This window comes from Hemitrygon akajei, chromosome 8 (genome assembly GCF_048418815.1).
Source record: "Hemitrygon akajei chromosome 8, sHemAka1.3, whole genome shotgun sequence".
Taxonomy (NCBI): domain Eukaryota; kingdom Metazoa; phylum Chordata; class Chondrichthyes; order Myliobatiformes; family Dasyatidae; genus Hemitrygon; species Hemitrygon akajei.
This window is the reverse complement of record NC_133131.1, coordinates 53,158,034-53,176,940: the sequence shown is the minus strand read 5'-3', so window position 1 is coordinate 53,176,940 and position 18,907 is coordinate 53,158,034. Positions and strand designations below refer to the sequence as shown.

Below are 18,907 nucleotides of genomic sequence, written 5' to 3'. Positions count from 1 at the left end.
GTCAAATGCCTTGCTAAAATCCATGTAGACCACATCCACTGTCCTACCCTCATCAATTTCTTTTGTTACCTCTTCAAAAACTCAATTAGGCTCGTGAGGCACGATATTCCCTTCACAAAGCCATGTTGACTATCCATGAGTAGACTGTACTTCTCCAAATGCTCATAGATCCTATCCTTAAGAATCCTTTCCAATAGTTTGCAGACCACCGAAATAAGACATAAATTTTTTAATAGGGAGAAAAGGTAATTCTCCCTATTACCTTTTTTAAACAAGGGAACTACAGTTGCCATTCTCCAATCCTCTGGCACCTCTCCTGCAGCCAAAGAGGATTTAAAGATCATAGCTACTGCTCCAGCAATCCCTTCTCTCACTTCCCACAGCAACCTGGGGTATATCACATCCGGCCCTGGGGACTTATCAATCTTGATGTTTTTAAGAAGATCCAACACTTTTTCTTCCTTAATCTCCACATTGTCCAGCACACAGACCTGTTCTATTTCGACCTCACCCTGATCAAGATCCTTTTCAATTGTGAATACTGAAGCAAAGTATTCATTTAGGACCTCCCCAACCTCCTCCGCCTCCAGGCACATGTTGCCCTCTTTATCCTTTAGCGGCCCCACCTTCATTCTTGTCATCCTTCTGTTCTTCACATACACATAGAACACCTTGGGGTTCTCCTTAACCCTACATGCCAAGGCCTTCTCATGCCCCCTTCGAGCTCTCCTAAATCCTTTCTTAAGCTCCTTCCTGGCTACCCTATATTTCTCATGAGCCCCTCCTGCTTCCTGCTTCTTATATCTAACATATGCTTCCTTTTTCCTCAACAAGTTTCTTCACGAGTTTCGACAGCCACGGTTCCCTTTTCCTACCATTTTTCCCTTGTCTCAGTGGGACAAACCTATCCTGAACCCAGCGCAAGTGGTCCCTAAACTTCCTCCACATTACTTCTGTGCTTTCATGCTTGAACATCTGTTTCCAATTTACTCTCACTAGTTCCTGCCTCATTCCTTCATAGTTAGCGCTTCCCCAGTTAAGCACTTCCCATTTTGTCTGTTTTTATCCTTTTTCATAGCTATGCTGAAGATAAGGGAGTTGTGGTGACTCTCACCAAAATGCTCCCCCACCAAGAGGTCTGTCACATGACCAGGTTCATTACCCAGAACTAGATCCAGTATGGCCTCTCCTCTCATTGGCCAGTCCACATACTGTGTCAGGAATCCTTCTTGAGCACACCTGACAAATTCAGCCCCATCTATCCCCCTATCCCGAATGGTAGCAGCTGGAACAGTTTGTGGTTGGGATAACTTGGGTCTCCAATGATCCTTCGGGCCCTTTTTACACACCTGTCATTGTAAATGTCCTAAATGGCGGAAAGTTCACATCTACAGATGCGCTGGGCTGTCCACACCACTTTCTGCAGAGTCCTGTGACTGAGCGAAGTACAGTTCCCATAACCAGGCAGTTGTGCAGCCAGTCAGGATGCTGTCAACTGTGCCCCTGTAGAAAGTTCTTAGGATTTGGGGGCCCATACCAAACTTCTTCAACTGTCTGAAGTTAAAGAGGCACTGTTGTGCCTTTTTCACCATGCAGCCAGTACGTACAGACCACGTGAGACACCCAGTGATCCCTGAGGAACTTAAAGCTGTTCACTCTCTCAACCCGAGATCCATTGATGTCAATAGGGGCTAGTCTGTCTTCATTTCTCCTGTAGTCCACAGTCAGCTCCTTTGTTGTTGCAACATTGAGGGAGAGGTTGTTTTCTTAACACCACTAAGTCAGGGTGATGACTTCTTCTCTGTAAGCTGCCTCATTATTATTTGAGGTTAGGCCAATCAATGTAGTGTCATCAGCAAAGTTAATTAACAGATTGGAGCTGTGGGTAGCAACACATTCATGGGTATACAGAGAGTAAAGAAGGGGGCTTAGTACACAGCCCTGAGAGTCAGAGGTGAGGGAGCCCACTCTTACAACCTGCCAGTGATCTGACAGAAAGTCCAGGATCCAGCTACACAGGGTAGGGTGAAGACTGAAGTCTCTGAGCTTCTTGACCTTGGAAGGAACTGTGGTGATGATTGCTGACCTGTAGTCCAAGAACAGCATTCTCACATAAGCATTTGTCTTCTGCAAGTGTACAGCTGTAACTATTGCATTAGTCTTTACTGTGGAAGACACTAGCAGTATGGTGGAAGCTCCTGGTGTCAGGGTCATGAAGTGTGTGAAGTTACCATTCCTAGCGAGAAAGTTTTTTGGTAACTGAGAGGTCACTTGGACCAGATGGACTACTACACCCTAGGGTTCTGAAAGAGGTGGCTGAAGAGATGGTGGAGGCATTAGTTATGATCTTTCAAGAACCACTAGATTCTGGAATGGTTCTAGAAGACTGGGAAACTGCAAATGTCACTCCATTCTTCAAGAAGGGAGAGAGGCTGAAGAAAGGAAATTATAGGCCAGTTAATCTGACCTCAGTGGTTGGGAATATGTTGGAGTTGATTGCTAAGGATGTGGTTTCATAAGGCACATGATAACATTTATGAAAGTTTGTGATCATGCACTTTGGTAGAAGAAATGAGAGGGTAGACTATTCTCTAAATGGAGAGAAAATACAAAAATCTGAGATGCAAAGGGACTTGGGAGTCTTTGTGCAGGATTCCCTAAAGGTTAATTTGTGCATTTGAGTCTGTGCAGTGAGGAAGGCAAATGCCATGTTCACATTCTTTTCAAATATAAAAGCAAGGATGTAATGTTGAGACTTTTTTCAAGCACTGGTGAGGCCTCAGTTGGGAGTATTGTGAGCAGTTCTGGGCCCTTTATGATGTGCTAAAACAAAGGATGTTCACAAAAATTATTCCAGGATTAAAGTGCTTGTCATACAAAGAGCATTTGATGGCTCTGGGCCATTCAGAAATGAGGATGGCCTAATTGAAACATTGAGTGGTGAAAGACCTTGACTGAGTGGATGTGGAGCGGATGATATCTATAGTGGGAAATTCTAAGACCAGAGGACACAGCCTCAGAATAGAGGGGTGTCCTTTTAGAACAGAGATGATGAGGAATTCTTTAGCGAGAGAGTGGTGAATCTGTGGATTTCATTGCCACAGGCAACTGTGGAGACCAAGTCTCTGTATACGAAAGGCAGATTCTTGACTGGTCAGGGTATGAAGGGATATGGGGAAGTCGGGAGGGGGGAAGGTAGGAGATTGGGGCTGAGAGGTAGAATGGATTAGCCATGATGAAATGGTGGAGCAGATTTGATTCACCAAATGGCTTAATTCTGATGCTATATCTTATGGCATTATGGTAAGAATTGATTATTTGAAGGTTAAACTATCACATCTGCCACACTCTCACCTTTTACTTTGGTTGTCATTGGCCCAGTTTGATTCCTTCTATAGCTGTTTCTGTTTCAGTTAATCGGTTTAGTTCATTCAACCGATTGGCATCCTGTTTATTTTCTATGTTAATCATGCACTGTGCGGTATACTTACAAATTAATCAAGTTTTTATTTGAAAAGTGGTCTTACATATTGTTACTTTAACAAAATACAAATATTTCTCTGTACCATTAATTTTGTTTGAAAATGAATATTTGGAAATCTAAAACTTCATCTTTTCTACTGACACACTAATGCAGAAGACAAAAAATAAACGTCTAAAACAAAATTATATAAAAAATTAGGGTCCCTAAGACTTTTGCATAGTACTTATATGAATGAGGACTTGGGGAATTTAGAAATTTAAGGGGCAAGTGGTTCATTTTTAAACACTTCTTGTGGTTGAAGTCCCAAAGTTAGTCCAAAGTCCTTCAGGAGTAAAGTTTGGGACACATGTACACAGGAGATTAGAGGTTCTTCTACAAACTGCAAATAACTATTCACTTGAAATTAGGAACTGATTTTTGTTACCTAAGTTGTTATGATTTGCAGAGATATATTCAAGAAAAACAAGAGGTTGTCATGAGCATGGTAGGCTGTTTCTGTGCCCTCTGGCTCCGTGACACTGTCAACATGAATAATAGGTACATTCTAGCTGAGTAATGGAAAAACCTCGAAGGCTAAATAGCCTACGCCTGTGTTCCCAGGGTAAATTTCAATACATGCCAAGTCCTGATTGTTCCCTTTTACTCCCTCCTCATACTTGGGCAGTAGAATTTTACACTGAACGACATTAATTTGGATAAAAGCAAAACACACCATGTTTAAATAAATAAAGATTATAATTAGATTTACAGTTTATAAGTTATGAATGTCAAACTTCAACAATTTCAACAAACCTATTTTTTTACAATATTGGATACAAAGAAAAATTAACTTGACTTTCAAATTACAAATAAAGACAAACAAAATGTAATTCAACAAGTTCTTCCCATAAGTTATTATGCACAAAGATAACTGCACCCAAAAAAAACAGGTGTTCACAACTCCACTGGAGCTTTTCAGAGTTTGGTTTTGTTGCAGAAAGGAAATATGGAACAAAGAAACCCAACATTGGTGAATGAAACTACAATATTTTACAAATATGATCTTTTTCACATGGATACACCAGTTTAAGGGCTGTTCATGACTCTGCAAACTGCCATTAAGCAAACCTTTGGCTTTATAAAATCTTTTTAAGTATTCTGCAAGATCAAGTAGGAGGTTACATTTTTGATCACTATTTGGTCCTCGATTCAGAGTCCTGCCTGCTGGAAGACTCAACTAATTCTACCTCTGTTTTAAAAAGAATATTTCAAATATTCCTATCCAAAAGCAGTCCTTCTTTAAAAAATATAGAGTTGCAGACCAGTTTTGACAGTAGTTCCCAATAGTACAACTGGTGTTCAGGACTTGCACAGATGCACATTTTAACAACAAACTTCCCGTCTTCTGAATCCATTTTAACTTCCATAGCTTTTAAATGACACACTATTACAGATATTAGAGGCACAAACTAGATAAGCACAAGACATCTCATTATTCATCCAAAGAGTCAATACAGTTCAAATTCATCTCCATATCTACATCAACATATCTAGTGACAGATGTGACTTCTTCAAATTTCCCACTGGATGAGGAAACCTGAAAACCAAGTGCTAGAAAAGTACAGAAAAGAAATAGTTTGGTCCCAAAAGCAGGCAGTTCATGGCTGTCAACAGTCGACAGCATGCACTCAATTAAAATAATTTGGCACAATAAAAGAAAATTAAATATAAAAGCTGGAGCAATTGTATCCTTTTGGTATTTATATTAATGAATTCTAACTAGAGTTATTGATGTCTTAGTGGCAAAGGCTCAGAGTTTTTCAGCATCCATAGATATACAGCATTAAAAAATCTCAACAGAAAGTAAGAAAACCCAACATGCAATAAAAATATCACCTTCAATTAACTGAAAGTACATAGCTCTGAAATGGTTAGTGGCTCTGAGTTTCAATTTAGTATATGACCAGGGTGAGAAAACTGTAACTTGCACTAAAACACACAATTTTGGGCTTTGTACTGAAAAAATGTAATAAGCATCTATTGTCATTTCTAATAGCAGAAAAGAGGTCATGGGTAAAAGGAAAGAAAGAAAGGACGAGGCAACCGAGGAAGATAAAGGCACAAAAGGAGAAGCAAGGGGAGTTACTTGGCAGGAGGGCAATTTGATCAAGAAGATTGCAGTAGAAATGGAAGAGAGACAGCAATAAGACTGTAAGGGAGACATACACACAGTTGGTGTGAGAAAATGATGGACGTACAGAAGAGGGGTTGATGAAAAGACTTAGGAACTCAATAGTAAATGATATTGGGGATATAGTTGATTATACTTATTCATATTAAAATGAACAAGATAATTTTTTTCAATAAAGCTTTTGAGTTTAAATGTTGTATAACCCATTACCATCATCTCTATTATTTATGCTACTGAACAGATTTTTTTTTTAATCAGATTTCTGATGTTGTTCTGTTTCTTATCCAATTTCTCCTAGAGAGTTCAGTAGGAATAAAAAAAAAGGACAATTTTTTAAATTTTCTGTTATAGAAAATGATGGATTGGATCTAAATACGAATAAACTCTTCTTGGGACTTTGATGGCACAGAACTACTATGCAGCACCAATGGCTTTTGGGACCGCCTGGTAAAGGAAGCTATTGAAATAAAACTAGAGAAAAAGAATTTTACCAAAGTCTTGCTCTAAGTAATAACTGAAATTCCACTGTAATCAAAGAGGAGAGCAGAAGCCTGATTGGATGAGAACTAATCAATCAGCAGGGACGGACTATGGGTGTATAAGTACCACTGGACTAGACATATCCAGGTATCAAATCTGAAGAAGATGGCAGAGTTTGTCAACAAAACATCAGTTATATCTAAATACCTATTCCTGGCTGGAAGCCCGAGAAGGGTTTATTCGTCATATAAACCGTAGAGCACTAGATCCTTTTTCACACAAGAGCCCATAGTTAATCTATACATTATAACAGTTTCTGACATTACAAAATATAAATAAAATGAATGGCATCACATACTTCAATTATAACATTTAAGATCTATAAGATTGAGATGTTCTAAAGTTTTCAAGTGCACTGTTTACGTCATTGTCTAAAGATATCTGACTCTTAAGAAACTGCCACTGCAGACTAAAAAATAAACAACAAAAATTAGATTTTTCTTTTTAAAACTGAAGATTACAGCAGAACCAAACCTGAAAAGCACCTGTATAAATCCATGTAGGTAGTGCATGTGTCTGTCATAAACAAATAAATTATATACAGAGAATCACAGATATATTCCTGCAGCAATATCAATGGCTCAATTCAACAGCAGCAGCTCTTTTCAGAAGGAAAAAAAATCAAATCTTAAGTCAAGTTACATCTTGCAGAGAAATATGTGAAATAGTCACAATGCCAGTGCCGTAAAAAGCCTGCCAACTTTTCCCTCAAGCTTTCATCTTATTCATCCCACTGAACTAAACTGTAGTTCTAAATTCCCAGATCAAAATATTAACAGTAATCACTTTAATTGTATGGTTCTTGCCTTCAAATAAAACTGCTTCCCTTGTATCTTCCAGGGTTTCTATATTACATGCTGCTGAGGTGCAGATAAGCTGGTTTAAAGTTGAAAAATACACATTGATTCAACACAGTAAATAAAAATTTTGCCTTTTCAGGAAGGATGAAAGACCAAATAATATTGTGCAAGCTCTCTAGCTTCCAATGTGCACTGAGAGACTCTGCGAACCTGCACCCTTTAGCTCCTTTAAGACTGCAGACAATTTGCAGAGCCATAAAGTGACAGCCATCCACCAGCAGCCTGTGACAATTTTAAGATAATGTACATATATTGCAATTCTTGAAAAGCCACAAAATGATGAACTTCTTTGGTGCAACTTTTTCTGAAAACCATCTCTGCAGCTCTTTCTCTGCAAGAGCTTTATTTCAATAGGATAGCTTTGCTCAATCCTACACCAATAAATATGATAAGCTGCTGAACACTTCCCCTGATTGGGGATCTTGGGAAAGAGGTAGAAGTATAGAATGGGGATTGGAAAATTATGAAACTGGAATTTGTTGCGGGAGGATTTCAAGAAAATAAGCTCAGTAATGGTCTGGGAAACTATTTCATGGCTCAGACAGGTTGTGCAGGATAGCTGGTAAGTAGACAAACAATGAAAGCACCACCTTCAGCAGCAGAATCAGGGGCTCTCTTCAGAGAATATGGCACAAGAAGCATGAAAGGTAGGTTAGAGGAATACATGTAGAGGGTATTATGCCAGCAGTTAGTGATGAAGAGATCTAGAAGAAATAGAGGCCAGGAGGAGAGATTCAGTTGGATCAAGAATCCCAGAAATAGCAGAAAAGGCCCCCAGTCTGAAGGTACCTGGCCGAAGAAATGGACGCAGAGGCAGCATTACAGCTCAGCTTCACAGCAGGCTCAGAATTCACTGAGATGGAGACTTAAAGAGTTGAAACTGAGACCTTGGCTGAAGACAAGTCATTAGGAATAGACGGAGGGGAAGATCAGAAGTGTTAATGAACGCATTGCACAAACCAAGAGAAATATGAAGGGATGAAATATCTAGGGTATTCGAATTCAAGAGTTACTGAAACTATTGCTTTACAGAGCACCTTTATTCTGTCTGCACAGGAATCCCAGTGACCTGCCACTTTTATCTTCATCACACACTGTTCAACGAAGCTCACAGAACAGCATCTCACATTCCACCTGTCCTACAGGACTGTGATTTCAGACCTGGCCCTGTCCGTTCTTTGTACCTTAAAACATTTAAATTTCAACTTCTCCAAATTCTGTGATAGATCATTATGAGGCATTAGCTCCCTCTTTCCTTCCCTCCTTTCCCTAAAAGGCTACTTTCCCTGTTAAGTACTTCTAGCATTTTTGGCTTCACTTCAGATTTCCAGCACCTGTTATATTTATGCTTTTTAATGGCTGCCTCATACTTTGCAAATTTTCATAATTCTAAAATGTTCCCTAAATTCTAATTTCTCCAAGCTCTGTGTTCAGTATAGTTGCTGGTAAACCAACACAGACCAAGAGAAAAACACCCTTGGTGCCAGTGAACAGCCAAAGAATGGCCCATGTCCAACAGGTAGTACAGCATACATTCACAGTGGACCATTTCATAGGTGAACTGAGCAAACAGTCCAACCAACCCCACTCCATCATTACGTGCACAGTTACCCTGATACAGGAGAGCACCTGACAGTGATGGAAGAATCAATAACAAATTGAAACTGTGATAACAACATCAATGTAAATGTTGGTGACAAAAATCATCAAGCAGCTTCTGCTCATTTTATGTCCTTAAAAAAAGATTGTCAAGGCAACAACCAGCTGAGGAAGAGCTTTAACAGTGTAATTCCTTCACAACTACTCTCCAAAGAAAACATCTGGAACTAAATCTAATCATTTGTATTTTTAGAATATGATTAACCATTAACCATTGGAGACAAATGCTGGTCTAGCTCGGTTCTACAATTACATTAACCAAGCATCACACTCAAAAGATCTCTTCTCGCTGCTGCACACTTCGCAGAGTGACACTGGCTTGCAGCAAACTGCCTGCTGTCCAAATCAATGCTGTCCAAACCAATTCGAGGAGAACATTTCTGTCTTGGTAATATTCCTGATTCCGGATCTGGTCCAAGCAACTGCTTTGTCCACTGCTCTCCAGGCTGTTCACATAAGGCTTTTGCAACTTAAACCAATTAACAATATTGCCAATGAGCAGAGGGCTCACCCACTGCAATTTATATAGATTGCTCTCAAACAATTCAAGAGACTAAAGAATCCATTGCTTAGAGGTAAAGTTGTCATAGTACACTTATTTGGGAAGAGTAATGGGGGGTGGGCAACTACAACAATGGCTGTACACCCAGGCTGTTTCCTAGTACGGTGGGCTTTTAGGCACTGTTTAGCTCACTGTCAGGATCTAATGAGTTGTGCATGTTTCATCATATTAGAACTGTACTCCACACTGCTTTCACTCATCATCTTATATTGTACTGAGGCTGGATCTGTTCTTAGGCATCTCCTCTCCCAAAGAGACTGAGCCAAAAACTAACACTCCAGTACACCCAGAACAAAGGATATTAGCAAAATAGAATAAGCACCCTAGATCATGCATCTCATCCCAATCCATATTTAAAACAAAGCCACTTGAATTTTTCCCGAATGCTATTTAGTGAGTTAATGTGATTCAAGAGTGCAAAATATTTTTTAAAAAGAACACATCTTTTAACAGGCTGGATTTCTAGGACTCATTTGCCATCAAGGACAATAACTGGCATTACCATTGTGTGATTAAAAAATGTTTGGGTGAGGTTAATGCAAGGGGTACAGATTTTGGAGACAAGCTTTCACATTTCATAGGATTTCATAGGATGCAAAAAGCAGTAAAGAACAAATGTAACTGTTTTCAAATGACTGGAACTAATTAGAATTTGTTCACCCAATAGTTCAAAAATAGCCTTAAAAGTTGGTCATCTGAGAACAGTCTCCAGTAGGATGCCCACAACAGAGATGGGATTCTCACAGCAGAGATTGGGGTGTGTCAGCTGGGCACTTGTGGCCAATGAGGCAAAACTTTCTTCTTCATTCTTTGCTCTCAGTCACTACTGATAATAGCACAGTGATGTCATCAGGTTTGCCACCTAAAAAAGAAATTATGTTCAAAATGCAGAATTATTGACAGAGGTAAATAATATCGTGGTAGTTACCTGAATATTATTAGTCTCACAAGCTGATTGAATGATGTTTAAAGGAAGCTAGAAAATGATTCTGATGATTTTTTTAATTTCCTTCATAGATGTGGATACCAGTGGCAAAGCCAGCTGTCAACTTTGAATGTCATCGGAAATAAGTATTTTCTGAATCATTTCAAAGGGCAATTTATAAACAAATATATTGTTGGATCTGGAGTCACTTTTCCGCCAGAGCACATTGTGGGACAGTCTTCATTTAGAGTCATAGTACAGCACAGAAACCCTTTGGCCCATCTAGTTAGTTCATGTTGAACCATTAAAACTGCCTGCTCCCATACCTGCACCAGGACCATACCATCCAAAATCCTCTTAAACATTGAAATCGAGCTGCATGTTCCACTTGTGCTGGCAACTCATTCTTGCAGGACATCATACAACCAAATGAGTGTTAAAACATGTACAAACATAGTTTTATTCTCTGTTATAAGACTACTGAACCTCACAATCTACCTCATTATGACCTTGCATCTTATTGTCTACCTGCACTGCACTTTCTTTGTAACTGGAACATTTAAATCTCTATTCTGTTACTAATTTCCCTTGTTCTACCTCAACACACTGTGTAATCAATTGATCTGCACAAATAGTATGCAAAGCAAGCTTTTTAATGTGACAAATCAATTCCAATAGCATACAGGTCGACCACCTCGAATCTGGCAATCAGTAATCCGGTTCCACTGCTGGTTCAGACATTATTTTTGCAAGCCAAATTTTAAATATCCTGCATTGCTGCATCAACCTGCCACCACTGTTTTGTTGGCACTGTTAGCAGAATCAGCTGTTGGCACAATTTTTAAAAGAAGCAACTTGTTTCTCTGCGTTATTCTGCATTTATTTTTAATAACCTGCATTATCTTGCCCTAGAAATGACTTCATTGAATAAAGGAAGTACTTCTCATGATGTAAAGCCATAAGAAATACTTCCTTTGAGGAAGATAAGGTGGAAGTTCTGAAAAAACTTGACAATGGTGTATTTGTGAAAAGCATATGCAACTTGTATAACATCGGCTTTTCCACAGTTTATGATATAAAGAAACAAAATGGATAGTTTAAGGGAATGGGCAAAGAAGTGGCTAATGAAATACAATGGTGAAGTGTATGGTCATGCACTTTGGTGGAAGAAATAAACGGGCAGACTATTATTTAGATGGGGAGATAATTCAAAATGCAGATGCAAAGGGACTTGGGAATCCTTTTGCAGAATCCCCTAAAGGTTATTCTCCAGGTTGAGTCGGTGGTGAAGAAGGCGAATGCAATGTTGGCATTTATTTCTAGTGGTATAGAATATAAGAGCAGGGATGTGATGTTAAGGGTCTATACGGCACTCGTGAGATCACACTGTGTGCAGTTTTGGGCTTCTTATTTTAGAAAGGATATACTGACATTGGAGAGGGTTCAGAGAAGATTCACGAGAATGATTCCAGGAATGAAAGGGTTACCATATGAGGAACGTCTGGCAGCTCTTGGACTGTATTCCCTGGAGTTCAGGAGAATGAGGGGGGATCTCATAGAAACATTCCGAATGTTGAAAGGCCTGAACAGATTAAATATGGCAAAGTTATTTCCCATGGTGGGACTCCAGGACAAGAGGACATGACTTCAGGATTGAAGCACATCCATTTACAACAGAGTTGCAGAGAAATTACTTTAGTCAGAGGGTGGTAAATTTGTGGAATTTGTTGCCTTGAGCGGCTATGGAGACCAAGTCATTGGGTGTATTTAAGGCAGAGATAGATGGGTTCTTTATTAGTCAGGGCATCAAAGGGTATGGGGAGAAGGCAGGGGAGTGGGAATGACTGGAAGAATTGGATTAGCCCATGATTGAATAGTGGAGCAGACACGATGGGCCAAATGGCCTACTTCCGCTCCTATATCTTATGGTCTTAAAAAGAAAAGTTGTTCCAGTTCTTTGCTGACAGTGAATCAAAAACACAGATCTGTGTAAGAAAAATAATAAAAGTTGGAAGATGGTCACAATTAGATAAAGTCCTCATAAAGTGGTTGATACTCCACATCGCAAAGGCATATAACTGTCAGGAGAGATGGTGAAAGAACAAACTACATTATTTCTAGAAGAATTAGGACTGGATGATGAGTGTGATTACAGTGATTTCAGCATTTCAAGCAGCGACATGGCATAAAATTCCGTGCAGTGTGTGGTGAAAAATGGTCAACAGATAAGGAAGCAGCTACTGAGTTCACTATGTTACTTTCTGATGAATATTTAAGACCCAAGCAGATCTACAATGTGGACAAAACTGCCTTATATTAACTCCTAGTAAAGAAAAATGTTTAGGGTATCTACCTGCTACAGAACTGTACATCATTAATTCAATCCATTATCAAGTGATAATGAGGTGATCATCAAGTGGGTTAGAGGTGTTTATTTATTTAATCCTAATCTAATCACCTGTGGTTCGGCAAAATCACTATTTCAGCATTGCTCAGGTCCCAATCATTCCGGATTTGTAATCGTCGACCTGTACTGCCTCATTACCGGTGCCACTTTCTAAGTAACAAAAATTTAAATAAGCTGTCGCTGTGGAATTCAAATCCCTGTTTCTTGATCAATATTTGAGACCACTGCATTAACTTCACAAAGATACTACTGGAACTTTAGTCAGTAACTGAGCCAAAACGTCCGCTGCCTGCAAACTCAGAGCAACAGCAGTAGAGCAGGAAGTCAATTGTGCTTCTCCTTCGGAAATCAGAGCACAAAGACAGGAATTTCAGGCCAGTATGTTCACACTATCCTATTCCTGCAGCACCAAGCTTACCCTGCTTCCCTGCTCTTTCTAAATATGTAATACCTTGCTTGGAAAAAATTCATTGAAGACTGACAAAAAACAAAATGCAAAAATGCTATGGACCTATTTCTTTCCATCAATCCACTAGGTAAAGGTTTAATATCAATTATCTGAGATAAACTAGCAGCCTTACGACGGGCCCCTGTGGATAAAATTAAAATGGCCTGGGAACAGGATTTAAATATCTCCTTATCCGAGGAGAGCTGGGACTCGATTCTCAAATCGGTTAACTCAACCTCTCTTTGTGCTCGCCATTGCCTTTTACAGTTTAAGATTGTTCATAGAGCCCATATGTCTAAATCTAAACTATCTCGATTCTACCCTGGCATTAGTCCGCTCTGTGATAAATGCAAGAGGGGCGTGGCCTCTCTCATCCATATGTACTGGTTCTGTCCTAGTTTGGAGAAATTCTGGAAAGATGTCTTCACTACGTTATCGTGTATTCTGAATCAGCACCTAGAACCAAACCCCTTAATTGCTCTGTTCGGTTTTTGGGGCGAGACAGATTTATGTCTGGGTCCGACCAAATGCCGAATATTATCCTTTGCCCCTCTCCTGGCTAGACGCTTGATCCTCCTTAGATGGAGAGATGTTGCCCCGCCCACTCATGCGCAATGGCTTAACGACATTATGGCCTGCTTGGACCTCGAAAAAATTCATTATTCAGTTCTGAATTCGGATCTAAAGTTCCATAAGGTCTGGGGACCTTTTATCGAGTACTTTCATAACCTTCCTCTTGACTAGGGTTTTTGTTTTTTTTCTTCTTCTTTTTGGTCCCTTGCTTTCAGCTCCCTTTTTTTTTCTGGTAGTAGGCATTATTATCCTCTGTTGCTAAGTGTATTCACAGTCTGGGAGTTTGACTGTCCTGACTTATACTCTCTATATTGTGTTGTGGTTGGTCTGGAGTTGTTGTTGTTTTTTCTTGTGTTGTGGGGATTGGGGAGGATACTAAGCTTACTTGTCTTTAATTTAGGTGCTTTTTTGGTTAATTCTCTTCCTTTGTAGCATATTGTTATTGTATGCTTAATTTTGCACTGTATTAATGTTCCTCATTGGGATTTGGGGCTTTTAGTTTGTAAAATGTTTTGAAAACTAATTTAAAAAACTAATTAAAAAAAACAAAATGCAAAAAGTCAACTCAAATAGCCACTGTAGCATATATGAAACAACAACTCAAAGCACCACCACACAAAAAGTCTATACTTCCCTTCCAGATTATGAGGTATCCAGATTGTGGAATGCTGACTGATCTATGGGTAAATCAGAGCATCTCTATTTCCCCTCTTATCACTGCATGTGTACATTTCAGCAAAGTTGGGAAGTTGACAAGTTATTCATGAAGCCCATGAAGTTATACAGGAGGGCTAAAAGAAAGGCATAAGATTGCTCAAGCAGACAAGGTGAAGGAGAATCCTAAGGGCTTTCAGACATATTAAGAGCAAAAAGACAGAAAGGGTCAAAATTGGTACCCTGGAAGATCAGAGTGGTCATCTATGCATGGAGCCAAAAGAAATGGGGGAGATCATCAATGTTTTTTTTCATCACTATTTTATTCGGGAGACAGAAACAGAAATTATAGAAGTAAGGCAAGGCAGCAGTGAAGTCATGGACTGCAAACTGATTACAGAGGAGGTGGTAATTGCTGTCTTAGTGTGGCTAAATCCCTAGGGCCTAACAAGGTGTTCCCTTGGACCCTGTGGGAGGCTAGTGCAGAGATTGCAGGGACCCTTGCAAAGACATTTAAATCGTTTTTAGCCATGGTCAAGGTGCCAGAGCATTGGAAAATAGCTGATGTTCTGTTTCTTAAGAAAGGCTCTAAGAATAATAAACACAAAGTACACTGCAGATGCTGTGGTCAAATCAACACGTACAAACAAGCTGGATGAACTCAGCAGGTCGGCCCGAAACGTTGACTGCTCCTTTCAACGGATGCTGCCCGACCTGCTGAGTTCATCCAGCTTGTTTGTACGAGTTGATCTAAGAATAAGCTAGGTTATTACAGGCCAGTGAGCTTGACATCAGCGGTGGGTATTCTAAGGGACCTTTTATATAAATATTACGATTGATAGTGACTGATTAGGAATAGCGAACATTGCTTTGTGCATGGTAGGTCGTGTCTAATTAATCTTATTGCATTTTTTGAGGAAGATACCTAAGAAGTTGATGAAGGCAAGGCAGTGGATAGTGCCTACATGGACCTCCGCAAGGCCTTTGACAAAAGCCTGCTTGAGAGGTTGGGTAAGAAAGTTCAGTCACTTGGCATTGAAGATAAGGTAGTATATTGGAATAGACACTGGTTTCGTGGGAGAAGCTAAGAGAGTGGTAGTAGATGGCTGCCTCCCTGACTGGAGGCCTGTGACTAGTGTTGTGCTGCAAGGGTCAGTGCTGGGTCCATTGTTGTCAGCTATATCAACAACAATCTGGATGACAGTGTGGTAAACTGGATCAGCAATTTTGTGGATGACACCAAGATTGGGTGTGAAATGGGAAATGAAGAAAGACTATCAAAGCTGGCAATGGGATCTGGAACACCTGGAAAAATGGGATGAAAGATGGAACTTAATGCAGACAAGTGCGATGTTTTGCACTTTTGGAGGACAAACCAGGGTAAGAATGTGGTAGAACAAAGGGGTCTTGGAATACAGATCAATAATTCCTGAAAGTGGCATCACAGGTATATAGGGTCGTAAAGAAAGCTTCTGGCACATTGGCCTTCATAAATCAAAGTACTGTATTGGGGTGTTATGTAGACATTACTGAGGCATAATTTGGAATATTGTGTGCAGTTTTGGTCACTGCCCTACAGGAAATATGTCAATAGATTGAAAGAGTGCAGTGAAATTTACAAGAATGTTGTCAGGACTTGAAGAACTGAGTTATAAGGGAAAGTTGAATAGATTAGGATTTTATTCCCTAGAACATAGAGGAATGAGGGGAGATTTGAGAGAGGTATACAGAATTATGTGGGGTAAATGCAAGCAATCTTTTTCCACTGAAGATGGGTGAGACTGTGCTTTATGACTCTATTACCACAAGAGCAGAACTATGTCAATAATACAAATAGTTCTGAATTTGCTTTGTCATAGATTTGATTATACTTGAAGTTAGCCATACAAACAACTAGGCTAAACTCAATTCTATTTCACGCAACAAACTGCAATAAAAAAGGATGTTCTGAAGAATCACATGAATGACTTCTCACTGTATGACCATAAATCCACAGCCAGAAACCTCTGCAGATCAATATGTCCCAGAGTTTTATTTTGTTCACAGTAGCAAAGTGCTTACCTTGGACATTTAACCCATTCTCACAGGCACGCTGTGCAAAAGGGGACATGTAGTTCGGATCATATGCTAGCTGCTGGGCTTGTTCTGCTATGTTCTGCACTGTTTCTTTCATGCTCTCATAATTAGAATCCTGTAACAAAACATTGCCATCAAGTTGAATAAAATGATCTTTATAGCAATATTTATCCATAATAAAATTGTCTACACTGGTTATTTTGGTAAAAATGATTGGCTGACATAATTTATTGGACACAGTACATACTGCGATGACTTCCCTCCTGGAGAAGTTGTACGGGGAGAAACTCTCCTACAAAAAGTTAATTGCTGTCACACAGCCTTTCTTAATTTGAGTCACCTGTCAATGCCAAATGAATCCTGAATCCAACATGGAAAGCTCCAGCTGCATTGTCAGTCATGTTGATGTTTTTGATGAAAAGAAACATATTCTCATTATCTCCACACATAGGACCATTACCTATTGGTTCCATGCTAGAATCCAGCAAAGCAGACACATATATCCCATCCCCTTCTCAGTTCCCTTACCCCTCAGCCCATTAATTCTCACATGCCTATCAGCTTCCAGAAAGAGAGACAGAAAAGTACATGGACTGAGACCAATGGAAATAAACAATGAGCAAGTAACCAATCATTATATCATGCACAGTAAATGGAATTTACTTCCATTAGTGAAAATTGAAGTTCTTTTGTACATAACATGCAGTTATAAAACACCTAGCCTGCATAAGAGGACGCAATAGAAATTCCTTACACGATATGGTCCCTAATTGGTGTGTGGCCAAGTGGTTAAGGCGTTCGTCTAGTGATCTGAAGGTTGCTAGTTCGAGCTGAGGCTGTGTGTGTATCCTTAAGCAAGGCACTTAACCACACAGGTGCCAAACTGTATGGGTCCTAATGCCCTTCCCTTGGACAACATCGGTGGCATGGAGAGGGGAGACTTGCAGCTTGGGCAACTGCCAGTCTTCCATAAAAAAAGCCCTGCCCCGTCTTGCGCCCTGGAAAAACTTTCCAAGGCACAAATCCATGGTCTATCAAGACTAACGGAGGCCTACGTACCCCCAATATATCATACAAAATGGAAACAGTCCCTTAGACACAACTCATCAAATGTGTTGCTCAGTGAGCTAGTTCTATTTGACGGTATTTATCCTATAGCTCTCAGAACCTCTCCTATCTGTATACTTACCTAGATGATGTGATGAAAGACCTTGATGAAGATGGCTTGGACCCAAATGCTGCAGTATCCGAGGCTGGGATCGAGACACGGTCTCAAACAGGATCAAGAAACTGAGCACAAAACAAACACTAGACAAAATCACTGGTAGGCTTACAGTTGAGTACTGAACCCATATTCAGGTGTTCCTGAGACAATTCTTGGACCCCAAAACATGAATTAACGTGACTTCTTAAGCACTTGAAGAGGCCAGGCCAGTTATCCATAATCCAGAGAGTTAGAGCATTTAAATCTCAAAAGCTGGCATGTTTGGCAGTGTCTTGTAACAGGAACATCTCCCCTATGACCAACACCTGACAGCCCTGGTTACTTGGAGAGGCAGTGATAGTGATCGTGGATGAGAGTCAGATCCAGGACGTCTCTTTCTGGCAGCCAGCACCATTCCTCCAGTCCAAATCACTCCGTCCACTAGGTATTGCCAAACACCTCGAACAGTATGAGTCTAAAAGTCTTTTCACCATGAAGATCCGACCCCCTCGATAAACCTGGGTGGCAGCGGGGCCAATGGTGGTAGGGCTAAGAGTCTGCTGGAGACACATTTTAATTTAGAGATCTGGAAGGTAGGGTTGATCTTTAGGGTCTTGGGGAGCTGCAAGGTGTAAGCCACTGGGTTTACTTTCCTCAGGATCTTGGGCAAAGGGACCATTGAACTTGGGCGCCAACTTTCAAGATTCCACTTGGAGAGGCAAATCATGAGTGGACAGCCTGACCTTTTTCCCCAGGCTATAACTTGGGTACCAGACTTCTCCTCCAGTTTGTCTTGGTCTCCGCTCTCCAAGCCAGCAAAGTCTTTCTTGCCCTCATTGACTTCTCCTGGCAGCACTGGACAAGATCTTACAGACCATAAGGCATAGGAGCAGAATTAGGCTATTTGGCCCATCGGCCTGATCCTTTTATCCCCTCCTCAGCCCCACAACCTGGCCCTCTCCCTGTAACCTTTAATGCTGTGTCCAATCAAGAACCTATCAATCTCTGCCTTAAATACACCAATTATCTAGCCCCCACAGTTGCGTGTGATAACAAATTCCTCTGGCTACAGAAATTTCTCTGCATCTGTTTTAAATGGATGCCCTTCTATCCTGCAGCTGTGCCCTCTTGTCCTAAACTTCTCCATCATGGGAAACATCCTTTCCACATCTATTCTCTGGGCCTTTCAACATTTGAAAGATTTCAATGAGATACCCCATCATCTTTCTAAATTCCAGTGAGTGCAGACCCAGGGCTATCAAACGTTCCTCATAGGAAATACAATGTTGGAAAATGCATGGTCATGCACTTTGGTAGTAGGAATAAATGTGCGGACTATTTTCTA

General features: G+C 40.2%; 1 protein-coding gene across 2 annotated transcripts in view; it reads right to left on the bottom strand.

The window, feature by feature from the left end:
- Positions 1-4,200: 4,200 nt before the first annotated feature.
- The window catches only part of LOC140731902 (protein phosphatase PTC7 homolog), a 137,352-nt gene continuing 122,645 nt past the window's right edge, over positions 4,201-18,907 (bottom strand). The window contains exons 5-6 of one of the 2 annotated variants that reach the window (XM_073053866.1): positions 16,344-16,473; positions 4,201-10,137 (exon numbers count right to left, since the gene is read on the bottom strand). In XM_073053866.1, coding sequence (XP_072909967.1) covers positions 10,079-10,137; positions 16,344-16,473 — 189 coding nt within the window. In that variant the 3' untranslated portion in view covers positions 4,201-10,078. Of the gene's footprint in view, positions 10,138-16,343; positions 16,474-18,907 lie in introns of those variants that run through there. The other variant, XR_012099934.1, reaches the window with a different exon arrangement.